Genomic DNA, 18,559 nt, shown 5'->3' with positions numbered 1-18,559 from the left:
GTTGTGTGTGTTACTGTAGGTGGACGTGATGGTTTTCATGTGGCCAGTGGAAACTCACCGCATTGCTCTCAGTGCAATTTTGTACGCCAGTTCGGCATCGTGAGGTAGGAGGCATGTGAAGAGATACTTGGCAAACGTGTGCATCGGAACGCTCTCTCTATAGATGAGCTCTCCCAAACCACTGTAGGGCCCACCTGCAAGAGAAAACACTGCGTGAGACACACTAAAACATCCAGGAACAGTTGCGTTTATCCTCATTTAAATCAGGGATTCCTGAACTTTTGTGTCAGCCGAACCACTTTGACCTAAATCGTTTTTTTAAGCCCCTCTGAGATTTTAACCCTATAAAGCCATGATTGTTGATGCACACATTTCTAAGGCTTTTAAATGATCAACATGATCAAAACTTTGCTGATAAACATGTCACACACGATCTAATACAGCACTTCTGTCGTCTGATTGATAATTTACACATTTTCAACAAGTAAAAAACCTTTTAGTATAAGTTTAAAATCGTCCCCTTATGCTTGTGTCTTTTTGCTGTAAAATCTTGTTTTTTATCAGGTAAATGTAAGAATAACTTTGATATTGTTAGTAATATTTCTTCTCAAATATTAATATATACTCTAGTCTCAAATATGATCATCAGGAAGGTTGAGGAATGTTTATTTGTTCATTTCTCAATCATTATTGTATTGCATTGCATTATATATTTTAAAACTACAGAGCTTTGATCATAAAACAAAGCATTTAAATATCATCTTAAGACATATTGGCAGTTATTGATATTTATATCAATTTTATGTAAGTATCTGCTATACTGTTATAAAGTTTTCATTGATTTACATTACAAGCATCAGAATTTCATCACGTTTTGTCCATATAAATATCAGCATCTGCAGCAAATTGCATATTTTTGCTGAGTTTGTCTCTGAATAAAACTGATCTGTTTTTTTTCATAATTATTCACACTATATCATACTATATGAGCCATAAAAGCCTGATGCATCAAATTTGATACTCAAAAAGATTGTCTAAATTTTCAATAAACTGTTCCATTAGAAAAAATAAATAAATAAATGGCTTTAAAGGGTTAAGTTAATGTCAATTTAATAACACATTGTCATTTCACGGTTCTCTGATGTTGGTAAATGATTAAATGACATGCAAGTAAACAAAATATTTCATCCTTTTTAATAAGTGTTATGCATCTGGTTTAACCAGTTATTGATTTTCATTATTAAATACTAATCAACATCTTTAGATGTAAAACTTTTGTGAAATGTGTTTAAAATGACATCATAATTAAGTTGTTTTTTTGTACATTTCTTTCAGCACTAATGTTAACACAAGTTTGAAAGTGCGATCGATGACTTCAATAAAGCTGTCGTACGATGTCAGAAGATATAACACATGCAGAAGCTGTTAGATGTGGTTAGAAATGCACAGATTTGTTGGTAAAAACTGGGCGTAAGAGTGTGAGAAAGAAACGCCTTAGGAGGTTCCAGTTTCATCTCACACACACACACCCAAGATACCCTTCTGCATGACACATCAAAATCACAAAGTGCCGTGGCAGAGCACTTCAAATATAATCATGCATATCGCCATCTCTAACATCATAGTTTGGTCGTAGGTCAAGAACACACACGGATAACATCCTCTTTGGAAAGCTGCAAGTAACGTTATCCATTTCCAGGCGAAACGCACAAAAAGCAGGCCGAGATGGGCTTGTGGTGTTGTGCTGCATCATGGGTAATCTGCTTACAGATCGTTTTACAGACCCTCCCCCTCCTCATCCTCAAACCAGATGAAAACCACACGCCCACTTTCAAGAGCACGGCCTTTTTTCACACTTGCCTACAATATAAAGCCATATGTGAGCGCTTAGCTTTCCCTGTCATTAGATTATTTGTGACTGAGAGCGCAGCGACCACAAGCCTCTTCACAAATACACACGGCACTAGACATACAAACAGACAACCGACAAAATAACCAAACTAAACATTCACATGTGCTGCAGCATCTTAACCAAACCAAAATAAAACCTCATATGTGATGGTCTAAAATAAGCAGAGACTCACAAATAGCTCTACCCATGTGAAGTGCAAGAGAGACCAGCGTGGTGCCAAGCATAAAAATACATAACCCACACAAATATTTGGTCAAATAATATATATTAGTAAAATTAAATACTTATGTATATTTACGTTACGTCTCTCAACTAATTAGCCATCAAGAATTCATTTTTATACTGAGATTCTCTGCAGTGCATGTTTATGCTGGCCTTACCAGATCTCTTATTTTGGCTAAATTATAAACAGCACTGCAAGTATACTGCAGAGAAAATGCAATCCCAGAATGCCTTGTGACAAGCTTTGAGAAAAAAACATTTAAGATGGCTATACATTTAATTACTAAGTACATATTTAAAAAATAGCACAAAAATATCGGGTAAAATTTATTTTGACTGTTTTCATGCTTATTAGAGCATCAAGTTGTTAGCTTAGCAACATGGTAATGTCTTTCAACGGATGCAAGAGAAAGACTGACTCCTATCTATATAAACCAAAATTTAGGGATGCATCGATATTAACATTTTTGGCCGATATTGATAACTGATAATTCTTCATATTTAAAAGCCGATAACCGATATATTAGCCGATACATCTAAAACCAAATTTTTATTTTTGAGAGCCTGATTACAAAAGTCTCACCATATCCCAAGCACACAATTTTATGTAGCCGATATGACAGACTTGTGCTGCCCTTCACTGTATTTTCCTGTATTTAAGTGATTCCAATCATATTTCAAGCAATTCAAAACCATCATGGTGAACAGTGTGCATCTGAAGAGTCTCAGCTGAAAGAAATAATCCATTATTTATCGGCTTTTATATATAATTAGCCACATTTTCTGATTGGGCCGATACCAATAACATTAAACATGAACATATATCGGCCGATACTGATAGGGTGGCCGATAGATGGTGCATCCCTACTGAAATGTAAAACAATAGCTTAACAAATTCACATTTAAAACATATTTGACAGATTATCACCAAATTCTGATGCTTAACTGCTTACTATGCTTAAATAGCATTAAAAAAAAAACATATTTTAGGTTGGTAAAGCCATTGAGCATGTGGAGTCCCAAGCGCATCTCAGAACATAGACTTTTTCCTATGGGAGATTCTAGCTGCAGTTACGCTATGACATTACCATTGGCCGAGTGGCTCTTTTATTTAAAAGGCCAGACGTATTCCACCATATTGCTTGTTGCACTTTCTCCCATTCATAGTAATATGAGTGAACTGTTCAGTTGAACTATCTATATAGCCGATAGACGGCAAGGCAGCTCACTAGACTTGGAACAGAGCTGCAGTCACGTCTCGCTAAAGTTACTAACTAAAAACACACAGAACAGCTGAGCATGCTAACTCTATTACGGCGTGTGCTGGAAGGGGGGGCATGCTCTGGATGTCTCTCAGTGTGAGAACGCTCTTGTTGTTTTGTTGGATTTTCATATTTGGCCAGAACTCCCCAAACCGTGTAGCCAATCGAATGTATGCCTTCCTGTTTATTGTGCCCCCGTCATGCTCTTGGCATTTGCTGGGTGGAGGAATCCACACTGCGGGGCCAGTTTATCAGTTCTCTTCATTCTTCAAAACAACCCAGTGGCGTTCAGAGGCAGAAGACCGTTTCGTATTACTCCCAACACCAGCCGCGAGTGAAACAAACAGCCTCGTCCACCACTGAGCACTTTTACACATACTGAACACCGCTCTGAGGGAAATGCAGTCTGTAACTTTGTTCAACTTGGAAAACAACTAGGTTTCTGAAGGAAACAAGAATGGTTCTTGCCCCAGAAAAAGTTAGCAACTTTCTAAATTTCTGAATGGTTTCTAGGGCATTGCTAAGCTGTTGTAGGTGGTAAAGTGTCTGTTTCTAAGGTATTCTTAGTTGTTGCAAGCGACCACCTAGCAAGGCCCAAGCAACCACAGAATACCTGTGCAACTAACAAGCAACCATCCAGAAGACCCTAGCATTGCCCTAGAAACAACTGGTGAGTTTTGCAGAGGACATATCCATGATATTTTGATGCCTAGATCTGTTCACTTCGCATCATGCTGATTTCTGTATGTTTAGTATATATTTAATTCAATATATTTTTAAGCCAATTTGACTATCAACTTTTGGAGGTTCCTGTTTCTGGGTTTAGCTCCCATACTTGTTAAAAAACTAAACCAGCAAATGAAGGTCTTTAGGATTTAGGAAATTGTAATCAGGTGTATTGGAGAAGGTTGTAGCTAAACTCTGCAGGAATGCAGTCCTCAAGGAGCAGGATTTTGACAACTCTTGTCTATACCATGTGCAATTCTTGAGCAAATTGTTAAATGCATGCTTCATAAACGAATTATTTGGCTAGATATGTAACTGACGCATGAGGAAATCAAATGCATCCATTCCAGAATTGTTAACTACATCCAAATTGCTTCCTCAGGCTATTGATATTTTTTAGCTTCAGTTAATGAAAAACCAAATAGTATTGCCATCGTTCCCTCCGGTTGCACCGTAAATCTGCGAAAGCACCAATACTTACCCTCTAATAGGAAGACAGCTTGCTTGCGGAAGATCTTGACCAGGGTATCGTCCAGGTCCACTTCCTGCAGTTTGGCGATCAGGTGCTCCTCGTTGCGGCACACCTTCTCTTGGGCGTATAGTCCATCAGGCATGATTCTTTGTTGACCCAGTCCCATCAGGGCCGTTTCCACCGCCAGGGCCAGGTATGATTCACCCTCCTCCAAGAATCGGCGCGTGGACGGAAACAAGTGCAGCTCGCTGTGCTTGCTCGAGCTCATTGTGCTGGCTGCAGAGGGCAAGAAACAGAAAGCATGTAAGAATCTGGGAGGTGGTGACACCTCCACAGTTAACCACTGTAGTGAGACCTTCCTCCCAGGCACTGGTTCTTAGACAGGTCTTGCCGTATAATGAGGCACCAGAGAGGAACTCTGCCTAGTCTAATGAAGCAGCTTAGCCGGATAGGGCATAAGGCAAGGCATGCTCAATTAGGCTCCTGAGTGACTGAGGTAATACACTGTACCCTGGACTCGTAAATGCATTGGATGGTTCATGCATCCCATTCATATCTGTGAGATGGTGCGAAATGCTGTTGGATATGACGAGGCTCAGGCTGTATTTAGAAACTAGGAGAGAAAGAGAGACAGACAGACAGGCTGAGCCCTTGCTCTTCACTCTTCACTGATCTCAATCTATGTGGTCGCCAACTCCGACGTGCAGCTCTGAGCCTCGCAATCCTTCCAACCAATTCCGCACCAAATCCAGCTTTTTAATTGGCTGCAATGGAGTCGATTGGAAAGGCTGTTTTTTGAGCTGAGGATTGGCCCCTTAACCAATCAAAAGTCTGTATTTAGTGCGGAGGGATCAACATCTCAGCCAATTAAAAAGCTGAATATGGTGCTAAGGATTGACGCCTCAACCAGTCTCTCAACTGGCTTTGAGAAACTTATCCATAGCACCAAATCCAGCCTTATAATTTGCTGAGAAGTCAATCTTTCTGCACCAAATCCAGTCTTAAATGGGTGTGAGGAACTGAATCACACCAAATTCAGTCTTCTAATTTATTAAGAGATCAATCCATAAGGACCAAATCCAAAAGGCTGGATTTTGTGCTGAGGATTGGCCCTAATCAAAAGGCTGATTTTAGTGCCAAGGGTTTGACCTCAGCCAATTAAAATGCTGGATTGACTCCTCAACCAGTGTTGATTGGCTATGAGTTACTTTCACCAGTTCCTTTAACTGGCTGATAGGTTAATCCCTCAGCACCAAATCCAGTATTTTCATTGGCTGTGAGGAACCGATACGGCGCTAAGGAGTCGGAAACCAAATCTATCCTTTTGATGGACTGGAATGGATTTGATGCGTCATCTTTTGATTGGCAGTGAGGAATGGGGTGTGGACGAATATTCAAATTTTCGAATATTCGATCTGTAATTATTATTATTATTATTATTCGAAAATAAAATACTATTCGAATTTTACAACATTGCTTTGTTGGCTGTAAATACAGGGAATCTATGATAAATCCCAAGCACTAACTCACAGTTATAATTAAATGCACTGGGTGGCGCTGTGGAGCGTGTTAACAAGTTGATGTATTTGATCACAAAATGTTCTCGTCTGCCTCGCGAAGTTTGGAATTACTGGAAAATTATAAAAATGATCTTACTAAATGATCTTACAAAATGGAATTACTTTTGATCAAATTAATGAATGAATCCGAGTTATAATCTTCACCACAATGAGAAATCACATAAAATCCAAAAAGTCGACTGAGGAAAGACAGCTGTCCATCACGACTGCAGGTAAGCGCAGATGCAAAATTATTTTGATACATATACTTCCTTCAAGTTTTGCTGAGGGAGACAAGTTTAAAAACAGAGAACGCAAATTACCTGTGTGTCTCTGAAACATCTGTCAGCACAGCGCGTTTTCTCACCCAAAGCATGTGGATGTTATTGTTTTTCTCAACATAAACGTGAAACAATATAAACACGATAATCATATGCTGACTCGAGTGCATATGTACGCTCTGTACGATAACTGCGCAGTCTGCTTTATTAGACGTTTTTTTCTGTTCGCGCTGGAGCTTAAATGCTTTTGATCTTTATATTTTTTGTTTACACATACTGTTTAATGTTTTCAACTAAAAGAAAACTTTAACATATATTGTAAGCTTGTTGTGTATATTGCCTAATCGTGAGCTTGTTCTGAAATGGTGACAAAAACGTAAAAAATAACGTCTTTTTCGTTAAACGTCAATTAAACAATCGATTTTTATGAGCCCGAATATTCAAATGCAATATTTTTGAAAAATTCCCATCCCTAATGAGGAATTGAACCTAAAGACCAAATCTACCTATCTGATTGGCTGGGTGTCATCGATCCCTCAGCACCAATTCCAAGCTTTTAATTGGACGTAACAAGTCATTCCCTCAGGTTTCTATAATTGAGATTCCACTATGCAAACACAGGGCTATAACAAGATGCAATTTGCAAGAAGGCCTAAAGATATGCTAAGATTAAAACAAGTTTCATAAAAGGAATTTTGAGCAAACCCCTCCTTTAAAACCTTGAAAGACACAGCAAAATGGCCATGTGTTAAAAAACACATTAAAAAAAACTGGATTTCTGATGGTTCATGCCGTTATTATTTTAACAGCAAAGTGAATCCAGGGCTCCATGTTCTTGGTTACACATTAATACCAATGGTGACTCATTTGGGGCTAATAATGAGAAGCATCATAATGTTTTAATGATGCCTCTTTGGACCTGTGCAGATGGCTTCGGGAGGATTTAATGTCCTAATCAAAAATGAGCGCAAAGAGGGAAGCTCGAGGCTTCACACCTTCTTTTATTCTGCAATCCCACCACCAAATCTCTTTCTTTCTCCTTCACTAATAAACTCAAAGTTCAAAGACAACCACAGAAAAAGAGAAATAAAAGCCAGTGCTTTGGCTTAAGGGGAGCCTTGTCTACTCGTGGACTAACTGAACAGCCTCTTCACTAGCAAGAAGCCCTAGACGGGAAGCTGGAGAATTAGGAGAGATACATCAGGCAAGTTACGGCTCATACATAGTCTACAAATCCACAGTCCACATATCCGGTGCCATGCAAAATCCTATCCCCATCAAAATCTCTTTTGGACCATAGGACTCCTAATTAGGTATGAGTTTGTTTGTTTGCATGCACACTAGGCTAATGGCTCATTGGTGCCCATCTTGAGTTGGAGACGGGCGATCGCACCTACGCTTTCTGATGCCAATCAGAACGGGCATAAGCCCAAAGGCAACAATAATGTATAATTGCAGCACCGTGTTCTCTGATTGTGATACAGTCACCTCTCCAATCAAAGCTCATGAATAAGAGATGGGAACAGAAAACATTAAAATTAAAAGTGTATTAAAAATGCAGCAGGGAAGAATAAAGTTCTTACTTTTAGGCTCAGATAAAAGAGACTCACCCTTTACACTTAATATATACCATATCTTTTTAATCAGAGTCTAAAGTAGAAGCATAAGTGAGGTTAGTTAGAGAGACAGTTGATCGCATGTATGGAAAACTCCCATTGCAAATGGATGTTGTGTCAATAACAAAGCAAAAACTGTTCCTTAATGTACATTTTACAGTCATGGAGCACATGGCACATGCTGTATAAATGTTTACATTAACATTTTTAATTATAAATTACGGAGGACGTTTAAGGCGCCTGACGCTTTAACAGGGTGTTAATAGGACTTGACAGTTTCAGCTAGTTCCTAAAAACACTGTAAATAACATGAATCATAAAGATTGTGATGTGCTACAGCATCTCGCGTCACAGTACCTGAGAAATCTAGAAACCCTCCTTGCGGACTGTCTTCGTCCCCGCGGCCTGTTTCCATCAGCGTGCTGAAGAGCGTCCCGATGGGGTCCAGAGGGTGTCCCACCCATCCTTCTAGATTAGTGATGGACGTCACCCCTTTATGAAGCAAATCTACAGGGAGAAAAAAAGAAAAGGGTTTGTTTTTCAAAGGTAGACAAACAAACTCACATCTTATATCATACCTTGTTATTGCAAAATAACCAAGATGGCGGAGCATTTTTTTCAGTACTGTCATGCATTGATAGAAAAAATGCACAATTGCACTATTTTATGTGCTTATTAGGGTATTGTGTGGTTATTAGGGGTGTAACGATATTCGAACCGAAGAACCGCGATACTGAACCCACGATTCGAATCGCGATACTCTCATGGCGTACCGAACACGCCCCTGCTACCCCGGCCCTGCCCAGCCCGGCTCATTGGACCTGGAATCTGTACACAACGAATTCAGTTTTGTAGCCTAACACCAAATAGCAAGCTCCGTGTTTTGTTACTTTCGATAATAAGCAAGGTGTAATCTTCAAATTCGGACTATTTGATCACAAAAATCAAACAATAAATGCCGTTTTGGCGCTCTTTGATGTGGCGTGACAGATCACTGTACTAGCTCCTCATTTCAAGCGGCAGCGCGGAGCGCGAGTAAACGCGATAATCTCTTCCTCAGTTACAGAATAAACATGAATGGACACCTGAAGGCATGTTGAAAAATACAGTATACTTACTGAAAGGCATCATAACTCGTGTAATCGCTCAATCAGTGTTTCGGCAGCGGAAAGACGTCAATAAAACTGCATAGCTTGTCACTAGCATTATATTTACCTCAGCAGGCAAGTGATTCAGTGTCCACAACTTGTTGGTTCTTAGAGAAATGAACTCTTGCACTAAACAAATGCACTATATTAGCCTATATATTATATTTTACTTAACCTGTTAATTATATCTTGCTTATTTAATGTACGTTTAAAAAAATCTTTGATGAAAATAACAGCAACTGTGTAAATTATTATATTCCAATAACAAATTAGAGTAAAGTTAATGCAAAAACTGCCTTATGTTCAGTTTACATGTTTTCATACAATGTGTTGGGTGTTGATTATTATATCTAAAAAATAAATAGCATCTGAATTTAGGCTAAAAGTCTAGGCTCTGTTGTTAACCTTTAATGTTATAGTAATGTGCGGCTCCCTATATAGTTTACAGCATTAGCAGATTTTTAATCCTTGCAAAACGTTTAATTGTAATTGAATGAATTTAAAGACAAAGAAACAATTTTTTCATTAAACCATTTTTTTTAGCTTTCTAAACCGAACCGAGACGTCAAAACCGTGGGAAAACCGAACCGTCAGTTTTGTGTATTGTTGCACCCCTAGTGGTTATTAAAATGACTCATACTCTATTCATTCTAACAGTTGATTCTTGAATCACGTGAACTCCCAGAATGCATTGCAAAGAACTTTCATCCAAAAATGGAAGATGAATTGAGAGAAAATATAATTATATTTAATTTAATACAAATACGTAATATATTGATAAAAACAGCACACCTACCAAGAGACAAACCCGCACATGCAGTCTGACTTTGTGAGGCGGTTTCCTAAAACATGCGTCTCTTGTGGAAATCACTGCACTAGTGTTTTACATAAAGCCCAGGACCGGGCCATAGAGCCGCCTCATTTGAATAATATGAATTATGCGTGGGCACTTTCACCACAACAAGTAGTCATTTGCATTTAAATGCAATTGACCTGAGCCCTGCTGGGCACAAGTGGACATTCAGCTCTAGTGAAGTGCAGTGGTGCATGAAACAGTTACCTGGCCATTAGATACTGAGACACAGAGCACAGGCACACGCTGCTGAAAAGATAATTGGGTAACAATGCTACCATTTTTGGCCTTTTTGCCACTGTTAGTGATACAGATAACAGAAAAAGGACAGGAAATGATGGAGAGAACATGCCAGATTAAAACTGCACGCGATTTGCATCAAAGTGCCTGGAAGACAAAAAAAAGGGGATTTCTTGCAACATGACCGACTGCTGATAATGCAATGATGGTCTGTCAAGACAAAAAAAAAAAAAAATGTTTTACCAGCTAACACCATGTCCTAACTGGACGTGATGCGATAAGATTCCAGTGACAAGCAATTTGTTAGTTCACACCAGACGTCACTACGAGATGACACAAAGTCAATCTAAAATCACAGCCAATCAGGAGAGAGTGTGGGCGGAGTCTCTCTGCAAGCACAATGGACTCACAACCAAATGAATATAAAATCACAGCCAATCAGAAGAGAGTGTGGGCGGAGTCTCTCTGCAAGCACAATGCACTCGCAACCAAAAGGATATATAATCAAATTCACAAATATGACACCATTTTAACACCATTAAAAATAAATACCGATTGACTGAAACAATTTTTGCCATTGAATTAGTCTCCTTTAATTTTCAAAATCGGAGGTGAATTATCTATTATCCATAAAGTTGTCGCAAAATGATATTCAAACTCACATTAAATAAACTAAATAAAGCATATAATTAGTACCTGAGATTGTACAGGTCCTTCTCAAAAAATTAGCATATTGTGATAAAGTTCATTGTTTTCCATAATGTAATGATAAAAATTAAACTTACATATATTTTAGATTCATTGCACAACAACTGAAATATTTCAGGTCTTTTATTGTTTTAAAACTGATGATTTTGGCATACAGCTCATGAAAACCCAAAATTCCCATCTCAAAATATTAGCATATTTCATCCGACCAATAAAAGAAGTGTTTTTAATACAAAAAAAGTCAACCTTCAAACAATTATGTTCAGTTATGCACTCAATACTTGGTTGGGAATCCTTTTGCAGAAATGACTGCTTCAATGCGGCGTGGCATGGAGGCAATCAGCCTGTGGCACTGCTGAGGTGTTATGGAGGCCCAGGATGCTTCGATAGCGGCCTTAAGCTCATCCAGAGTGTTGGGTCTTGTGTCTATCAACTTTCTCTTCACAATATCCCACAGATTCTCTATGGGGTTCAGGTCAGGAGAGTTAGCAGGCCAATTGAGCACAGTAATACCATGGTCAGTAAACCATTTACCAGTGGTTTTGGCACTGTGAGCAGGTGCCAGGTCGTGCTGAAAAATGAAATCTCCATAAAGCTTTTCAGCAGATGGAAGCATGAAGTGCTCCAAAATCTCCTGATAGCTAGCTGCATTGGCCCTGCCCTTGATAAAACACAGTGGACCAACACCAGCAGCTGACATGGCACCGCAGACCATCACTGACTGTGGGTACTTGACACTGGACTTCAGGCATTTTGGCATTTTCTTCTCCCCAGTCTTCCTCCAGACTCTGGCACCTTGATTTCCGAATGACATGCAAAAAGTACTTTGGACCACTGAGCAACAGTCCAGTGCTGCTTCTCTGTAGCCCAGGTCAGGCGCTTCTGCCGCTGTTTCTGGTTCAAAAGTGGCTTGACCTGGGGAATACGGCACCTGTAGCCCATTTCCTGCACACGCCTGTGCACGGTGGCTCTGGATGTTTCTACTCCAGACTCAGTCCACTGCTTCCGCAGGTCCCCCAAGGTCTGGAATCGGTCCTTCTCCACAATCTTCCTCAGGGTCCGGTCACCTCTTCTCGTTGTGCAGCGTTTTTTTGCCACACTTTTTCCTTCCCACAGACTTCCCACTGAGGTGCCTTGATACAGCACTCTGGGAACAGCCTATTTGTTCAGAAATGTCTTTCTGTGTCTTACCCTCTTGCTTGAGGGTGTCAATGATGGCCTTCTGGACAGCAGTCAGGTCGGCAGTCTTACCCATGATTGCGGTTTTGAGTAATGAAACTGGCTGGGAGTTTTTAAAAGCGTCAGGAATGTTTTGCAGGTGTTTAGAGTTAATTAGTTGATTCAGATGATTATGTTAATAGCTCGTTTAGAGACCCTTTTCATGATATGCTAATTTTTTGAGATGGGAATTTTGGGTTTTCATGAGCTGTATGCCAAAATCATCAGTATTAAAACAATAAAAGACCTGAAATATTTCAGTTGGTGTGCAATGAATATAAAATATATGAAAGTTTAATTTTTATCATTACATTATGGAAAATAATGAACTTTAGCACAATATGCAAATTTTTTGAGAAGGACCTGTATATTGTTGTTCCAGCCACGACTTCGCAGGAATAGAAACATTTTGTGGCGTTGTCACACCTGGTTACGGTATAATATATCATGAAATATAACATTATACAGCATGTGCCATAAGCAGTGATGCCACACAGCAACTACAAATAGGAACTCCGACATGGTCTCTCTCCTGTAGTCGAATGTTAGCAAGTTCATGTTAGCTCATGTATCATTCTATAAAATTAGTCTCTTCCCACATACAGCAGTAAAATTAAATGCATGGAAAACCATGTCGCCAGTCTAAGGAAGTTCATGATAGGATGCATTATGCACTGCTGCAACTTATAATCAAACGCTTTCCCCGACCGAATGTTCATTTTTAGCAAAAGTCCCAGTTTTGAACTCACCTTTCTTGTGGTTTCGGAAGATCTCCAGCTGTTTCTGCTGCTGCCGGCGCAGGGTGTTGACGATGGCGATGGCCAATCGCAGTGCTTCCCGTGGGTAACCGTGAGATCTCAGTGCATCTACTCTGGCGCAGGCCGTAGGGACGTGTTCTGCCATTAAAAAAAACAAAAAAATGCTTTAAAAACCTCAGACGAGCACAATAGAGAAACATAACAACGCAAAAGGCTAGCGGGGACAGAAACTAAAAATTCCTTTCATTTACAGTCAAACCACAATTTATTCAGACACCTTTAACATTTCTCACATTATCACAGTTTATTCGCTATAGTTTAGAAAATGATAATAAAAGTTATCAAATCAGTTGATATTTCACTGGTTTTGTCCGTACCTTCTGTTAGACTGTCTCACTGATGAATTATGTTGAATATCTGTCAGCTGTTAGTTTATCTACACAATCAGACAAATTGATCCCTAATTTTTTATCAATTTTACTGCTAGTCCAATGTATGAAGAATTTTGGGGTATAAAGTCACAGTTTACTTTATTTTGCGCTCCTCACTTACATAAATGAACTATAGTGTCCTGCACACACTAGTAAAAAAATATCAAAAACTATATCTGGTGTCTGAATAATTTTTGGTTTGACTGTAGTTAGAAACTCTCGTTCTCGCTCCATATAAAGCCTCCATTCATTGCTTTTTTTTCTTAAACTCGCTTTCCTTTTATTCCTTAATGCTATAGAACTGCTCAACACAAAGAGGCGAGTCAAGCAAACGTCTTTTTCCGCTCACCGTGCCACAAGGGCCATCCGCGAGAGTCAAAGAGCGAATTTTCAGTGTTGTCATGGTAGCAGTAGTTGGTGTAGAGGTCGTCGTTGATAATGTGCTGTAAGTGGCTGTCTTGCCAGTGGAGATCGCATGCCTCGATGGCTCGCGTGAAAACCGTCCGGTGGGGCCGGGTGCCCAAATCTGAGGAAGAGGAGGAGGAGAGACAGGGAAGAGAGAAAGGAAATTGCTCTGTCATTCTCAATGCTAGCTCTGAGAGCGAGGCCCACGGGGGCCTGTCAGTCAGGGCCAAACAGTAAAACCTTCAGAAATAAGTCCGTAGATTAGTGCAGCGAGCTGAACTGTCATTCCCGGGTGGTGCAGATACTGGCATGACTGCTGCAAGGTGGCTTTACATAGTACAGCCGGCTGATATAGCTATATTAATCATTATATCAAGCCTTTTGGCAGTATTCCATATATACTAGGGGTGTAACAATATATCGCAATACAAAAATGCAATAATATGTATCGTGGATAGTGACAATACATTTGTATATAGTTCACCCAAAATAAAATGTCTCAAAGGTTTAGTGTCAGTACTACATTAAACCGTTATATATATATATATATATAATGTTGAATATAATGTATAATAATGCAATGGGGGAATATTTGTGGGTCCTGATAATGCCAAATGTCTGACCAGTAAAAAGTGGCCTACATTATTTTAAATATATCTATTTAAAGTCTATACATTTACACCCACAATGTAATACTAAATTTGTCAACGGTTTATTTTTTGTTAAGCTTTTATGATATGTCTTGGAGTATCGAAATAATATCATATCGTGAGTTGAGTATCGTGATATCAAATCGTGACATGAGGGTATCGTTACACCCCTAATATATGCAGAAACTAAACAAGTGAAATTCCACGCAGGGACTTAATATTTTTGAGTGATAACACCAATGAATCAGTGAATTCGATTTTTGAATGTTTTTAAAAGAAGTCTGTTCTGCAGACCAAGGCTGCATTTATTTGATCCTAAATATAGTAATTTGTGAAATTAGCTGCTCAATTAACATTTCTTATTATCAATTAGAGCTGCACGAATCTTGAAAAATTTAGATTTTAGGAAGATTCTCCCAAAATGTATCTAAACAAAACATGTTAATGAACAAGAAAATGTTAATTGCTGCAGTCTATTTTTAATTTAAATTATAAAAAAATACATATATATTGAAAACGGGTTGAGTGAATGATTCAATGACTCACTCATAAATACTTAACTCGTTTCATTACTGGATGAATCAGCATTTTTGAACAAATCTCTTGAATGAATGATTCACTTGTCGCCACCTACTGGTGTAACGATGTAATTGATACAATCATTATCTGAAGCGCCAAGTTACTTTCAAAAGGTGATTTACTCTATTTTAACCACTACCATAGACATCAGTGTTTATATCAAAACTGTAAACTTTTATCCCAGTTCTTCTGTGATCATTTGAATATTTGTAACAGAAATTAAATAATTTTTTCCAGGATTCTTTGATGAATAGAAAGAAGTTCAATTAACAGAATTAATTAGAAATAGAACCTTTTGTAACATTATAAATGTCTTGAATGTCCAATTTATATCAATTTAATGTGTTTTTGCTGAATATTTACATTTCTTCTACAAAAAAAAGAACACTTAAGCAGCAAATAAAGCATTCATTTTTTTACTGTCAACAAAACTTATAAACTATATCATAAATATTTAATATATTGCCGCACCTTAGTGCAAAATCTCTAATTAAATCTAGACATTTATCCGACTAGTCTACAGCCCATTCATACCCAAAATACCTTCGGAAAGGGGAAGTCATTTCTCAGCAATTACCTGTCTGGAGCATGAATATTTATAACAAAACACATCATAAAGTCTCCGCAGACGTTGTCGCCTCGGTATAAAAGACCTGACTAATCGAAAAGTTTCAATAGAGCTATTTTCCCCCCACGGCCCAACCCCTCGCTTTTGCCCAGAGTTATGATTAGCAAAGCAAGGACAAAAGCCAGGGAGGAAGTAGTGAACCGCTGTTATTAGGGGCATTCCATTAGTCACACAAAGCCTAATAAAAGGGGCACACGGAGGCACGGTTGATTAAAACACCCACCATCATCATGACACACACACACACGCTTACCTTGGTTGCCGTGAGCACCCTGAGGCAAGGCATTGGTTAAATTGGGCAGCTCGTTGCCGTGGTTACCGTCCTCCAAGGGACACACGTCCACACTGTTCCACTTCTTGAGCTGCCGAAGCCAAGCGGCCTTTTGCTCCAGCTTACAGTGGGGGTTCAGCACGATACACATCCACAAGGCACCTGGGAAACACACAAAGATATTGGGTTGGGTATCGTTTGAATTTTCACGATTCTTTTTTCTATTTTGATTCTTGCACCTTGGACCCCATTTCAAGGTTTGCGTTCTCGAGCACTAAACACTGTTGTTGTGCGGATGAGCGGGCCGGAGCGTGTTAAGGGTTTTCTGTTAGAACGGTGTCGTGTTAGTGGCCCCTAAGTTAATAACTAATGATCTTTGCAACAAAAGTGAATCAATCAAAACTAACTTTAGCTGGATAATAACTTTATTCTAGAGCTGCTGTAAAGCCAAAACAATCTCTGTTACTTTAATTCCCTATTATCACTGTAAAGCTGCTTTGAAACAATCTATATTGTTAAAAGCGCTATATAAATGAAGGTGACTTGACAGTTCCGATCCTTAACGATTCCTCATTTTGATTCCAATTAGGAAAAAAACAACTTAGATATCATTCAAATTTAGTCTTATTGCAACTTTTTTTATTGTAGCTGAATATCATGAACAAAAATCAACAGGCTAAAGGACACTTTGCCTGTGGTTTAAAAATACCATAGAAAAACAACTAGACTAACTAATATAAATGTAGAGCATTATTAAAAGACAAGTTAATACTCAGTAATTAAAAAAGAACATATAAAAAATTAGCAATCGCAACAAATTGATGCAACTGAACAATGATACGATTGAAATAAACAGTGTTTGAATATTTTCAGGTATTAAGGTACAGAAACTGTAATCAAATGTAAAATAACATTGTATTTTATAAATAAAATATAGATTACAAATATAGTTACAAAAGTTATTCAGTCAAGAATGAGTGAACTTTCTCTGTTTTTTTGTTGTTTTATTACTGTTATTATAGACACGGCAGTTGCTGTCACTTTAAGAGTTGCCCAATATAGTTACACGTGCGTGCGCAGCACAGAAAACAGCGCTCGAGTCGTCTCGCGATCACACGGTTTAAAGTCACTTTTTCTGTGAGCGTGCTTTGGATGTGTGCGCAGTCACATTGAAATACTCACAAAGGAATCGAAATTAATTTTATAACAAGTATCCGATTCCTGACCTCAAGTATTTGATTTTCGATTCCCAACCCAACACAAAGACCAATAGAGAAATATGGATAGAGAAATCCGATCTAGGCTTCATTAACTTCATAAAGTCTGACAGACGAACAGATAAATGGGTCAGCTGACCGCTCGAATGAACGCAGTCACGTTTAACACAGACAAACGAGTGTACTGTACCCTTAAGAGGAGCTCGTCCAATCACGTCTGTTCTGCTTCTACTTTGAATTTGATGGTAATAAGGTAATCCTGAGACAGCAATTTCTCAGAATTAGCATCATATATTTTTGCTCATGCCTAATGAAGTTGACAAGGAACCGAATGCAATTCTTTTGATTGGATGAATAACCAGATATGAATCAGATTTTTGATTTTGTTTTACAATTGAGAAGTAGAGCTGTGATGAAACTTCCTACATTTGCTCTATCCATCCATCCATCCATCTATCCATCTATCTATCTATCTATCTTATCTATCTTATCTATGCATCCATCTATCTATACATCTATCCCTCTCTCTCCAACCATCCATCCATCCATCCATCCATCCATCCATCCATATCTGTATTTATATCTATCCATCTATCCATTCATCTCTATATCTGTATCTATATCGGTCCATCTAGCCATCCATCATCCATCCCTCTCTCTCTCTCTCGGTCAATCTCTATCCCTCCATCAATCTCTATCCAACCATCTATATACATCCATCCCTCCATCCATTTCTGTATCTATATCTATCCATATATCTATCCATTTTTATCCATCTATATATCCATCCATCTAGATGTCCATCTATTTATATGTCCATCCATCTATATGTCCATCCATCTATATGTCCATCCATCTATATGTCCATCCATCTATATGTCCATCCATCTATATGTCCATCCATCTATATGTCCATCCATCTATATGTCCATCCATCTATATGTCCATCCATCTATATGTACATCCATCTATATGTCCATCCATCTATATGTCCATCCATCTATATGTCCATCCATCTATATGTCCATCCATCTATATGTCCATCCATCTATATGTCCATCTATCTATATGTACATCCATCTATATGTCCATCTATCTATATGTACATCCATCTATATGTCCATCTATCTATATGTACATCCATCTATATGTCCATCTATCTATATGTACATCCATCTATATGTCCATCTATCTATATGTACATCCATCTATATGTCCATCTCTCCTTCCATTCCTCCATCCATCCATATATGTATCTATCTCTATCCATCTAAATCTATCCATTCATATCTATCCATCCATCCATCGTCTGGCAAATAATTGCAATTGGGTAAACTGGCAGTATTAATGCCCAATCTCAGAAAAATATAAGCAAAAATCAGTCTTCAATAGCACAATATCAG

At 38.5% G+C, this 18,559-nt stretch overlaps 1 protein-coding gene across 2 annotated transcripts in view; it reads right to left on the bottom strand.

Annotated features, from left to right (window-relative positions):
• Window positions 1-18,559, bottom strand: part of LOC143750621 (zinc finger SWIM domain-containing protein 6) — a 104,187-nt gene that overhangs the window by 13,610 nt on the left and 72,018 nt on the right. For both annotated transcript variants that reach the window (XM_077243783.1, XM_077243782.1), the window contains exons 5-10: window positions 15,922-16,101; window positions 13,756-13,932; window positions 12,967-13,113; window positions 8,408-8,557; window positions 4,604-4,870; window positions 59-194 (exon numbers count right to left, since the gene is read on the bottom strand). In XM_077243783.1, the coding sequence (XP_077099898.1) occupies window positions 59-194; window positions 4,604-4,870; window positions 8,408-8,557; window positions 12,967-13,113; window positions 13,756-13,932; window positions 15,922-16,101 (1,057 nt within the window). The remainder of the gene's footprint in view (window positions 1-58; window positions 195-4,603; window positions 4,871-8,407; window positions 8,558-12,966; window positions 13,114-13,755; window positions 13,933-15,921; window positions 16,102-18,559) is intronic.

This window comes from Siphateles boraxobius, unplaced genomic scaffold (genome assembly GCF_051911475.1).
Source record: "Siphateles boraxobius isolate OS27281-9 unplaced genomic scaffold, OSU_SipBor_1 25, whole genome shotgun sequence".
Taxonomy (NCBI): Eukaryota; Metazoa; Chordata; class Actinopteri; order Cypriniformes; family Leuciscidae; genus Siphateles; species Siphateles boraxobius.
The sequence above is the reverse complement of the archived record's forward strand: the minus strand, read 5'-3'. Positions and strand labels throughout refer to the sequence as shown.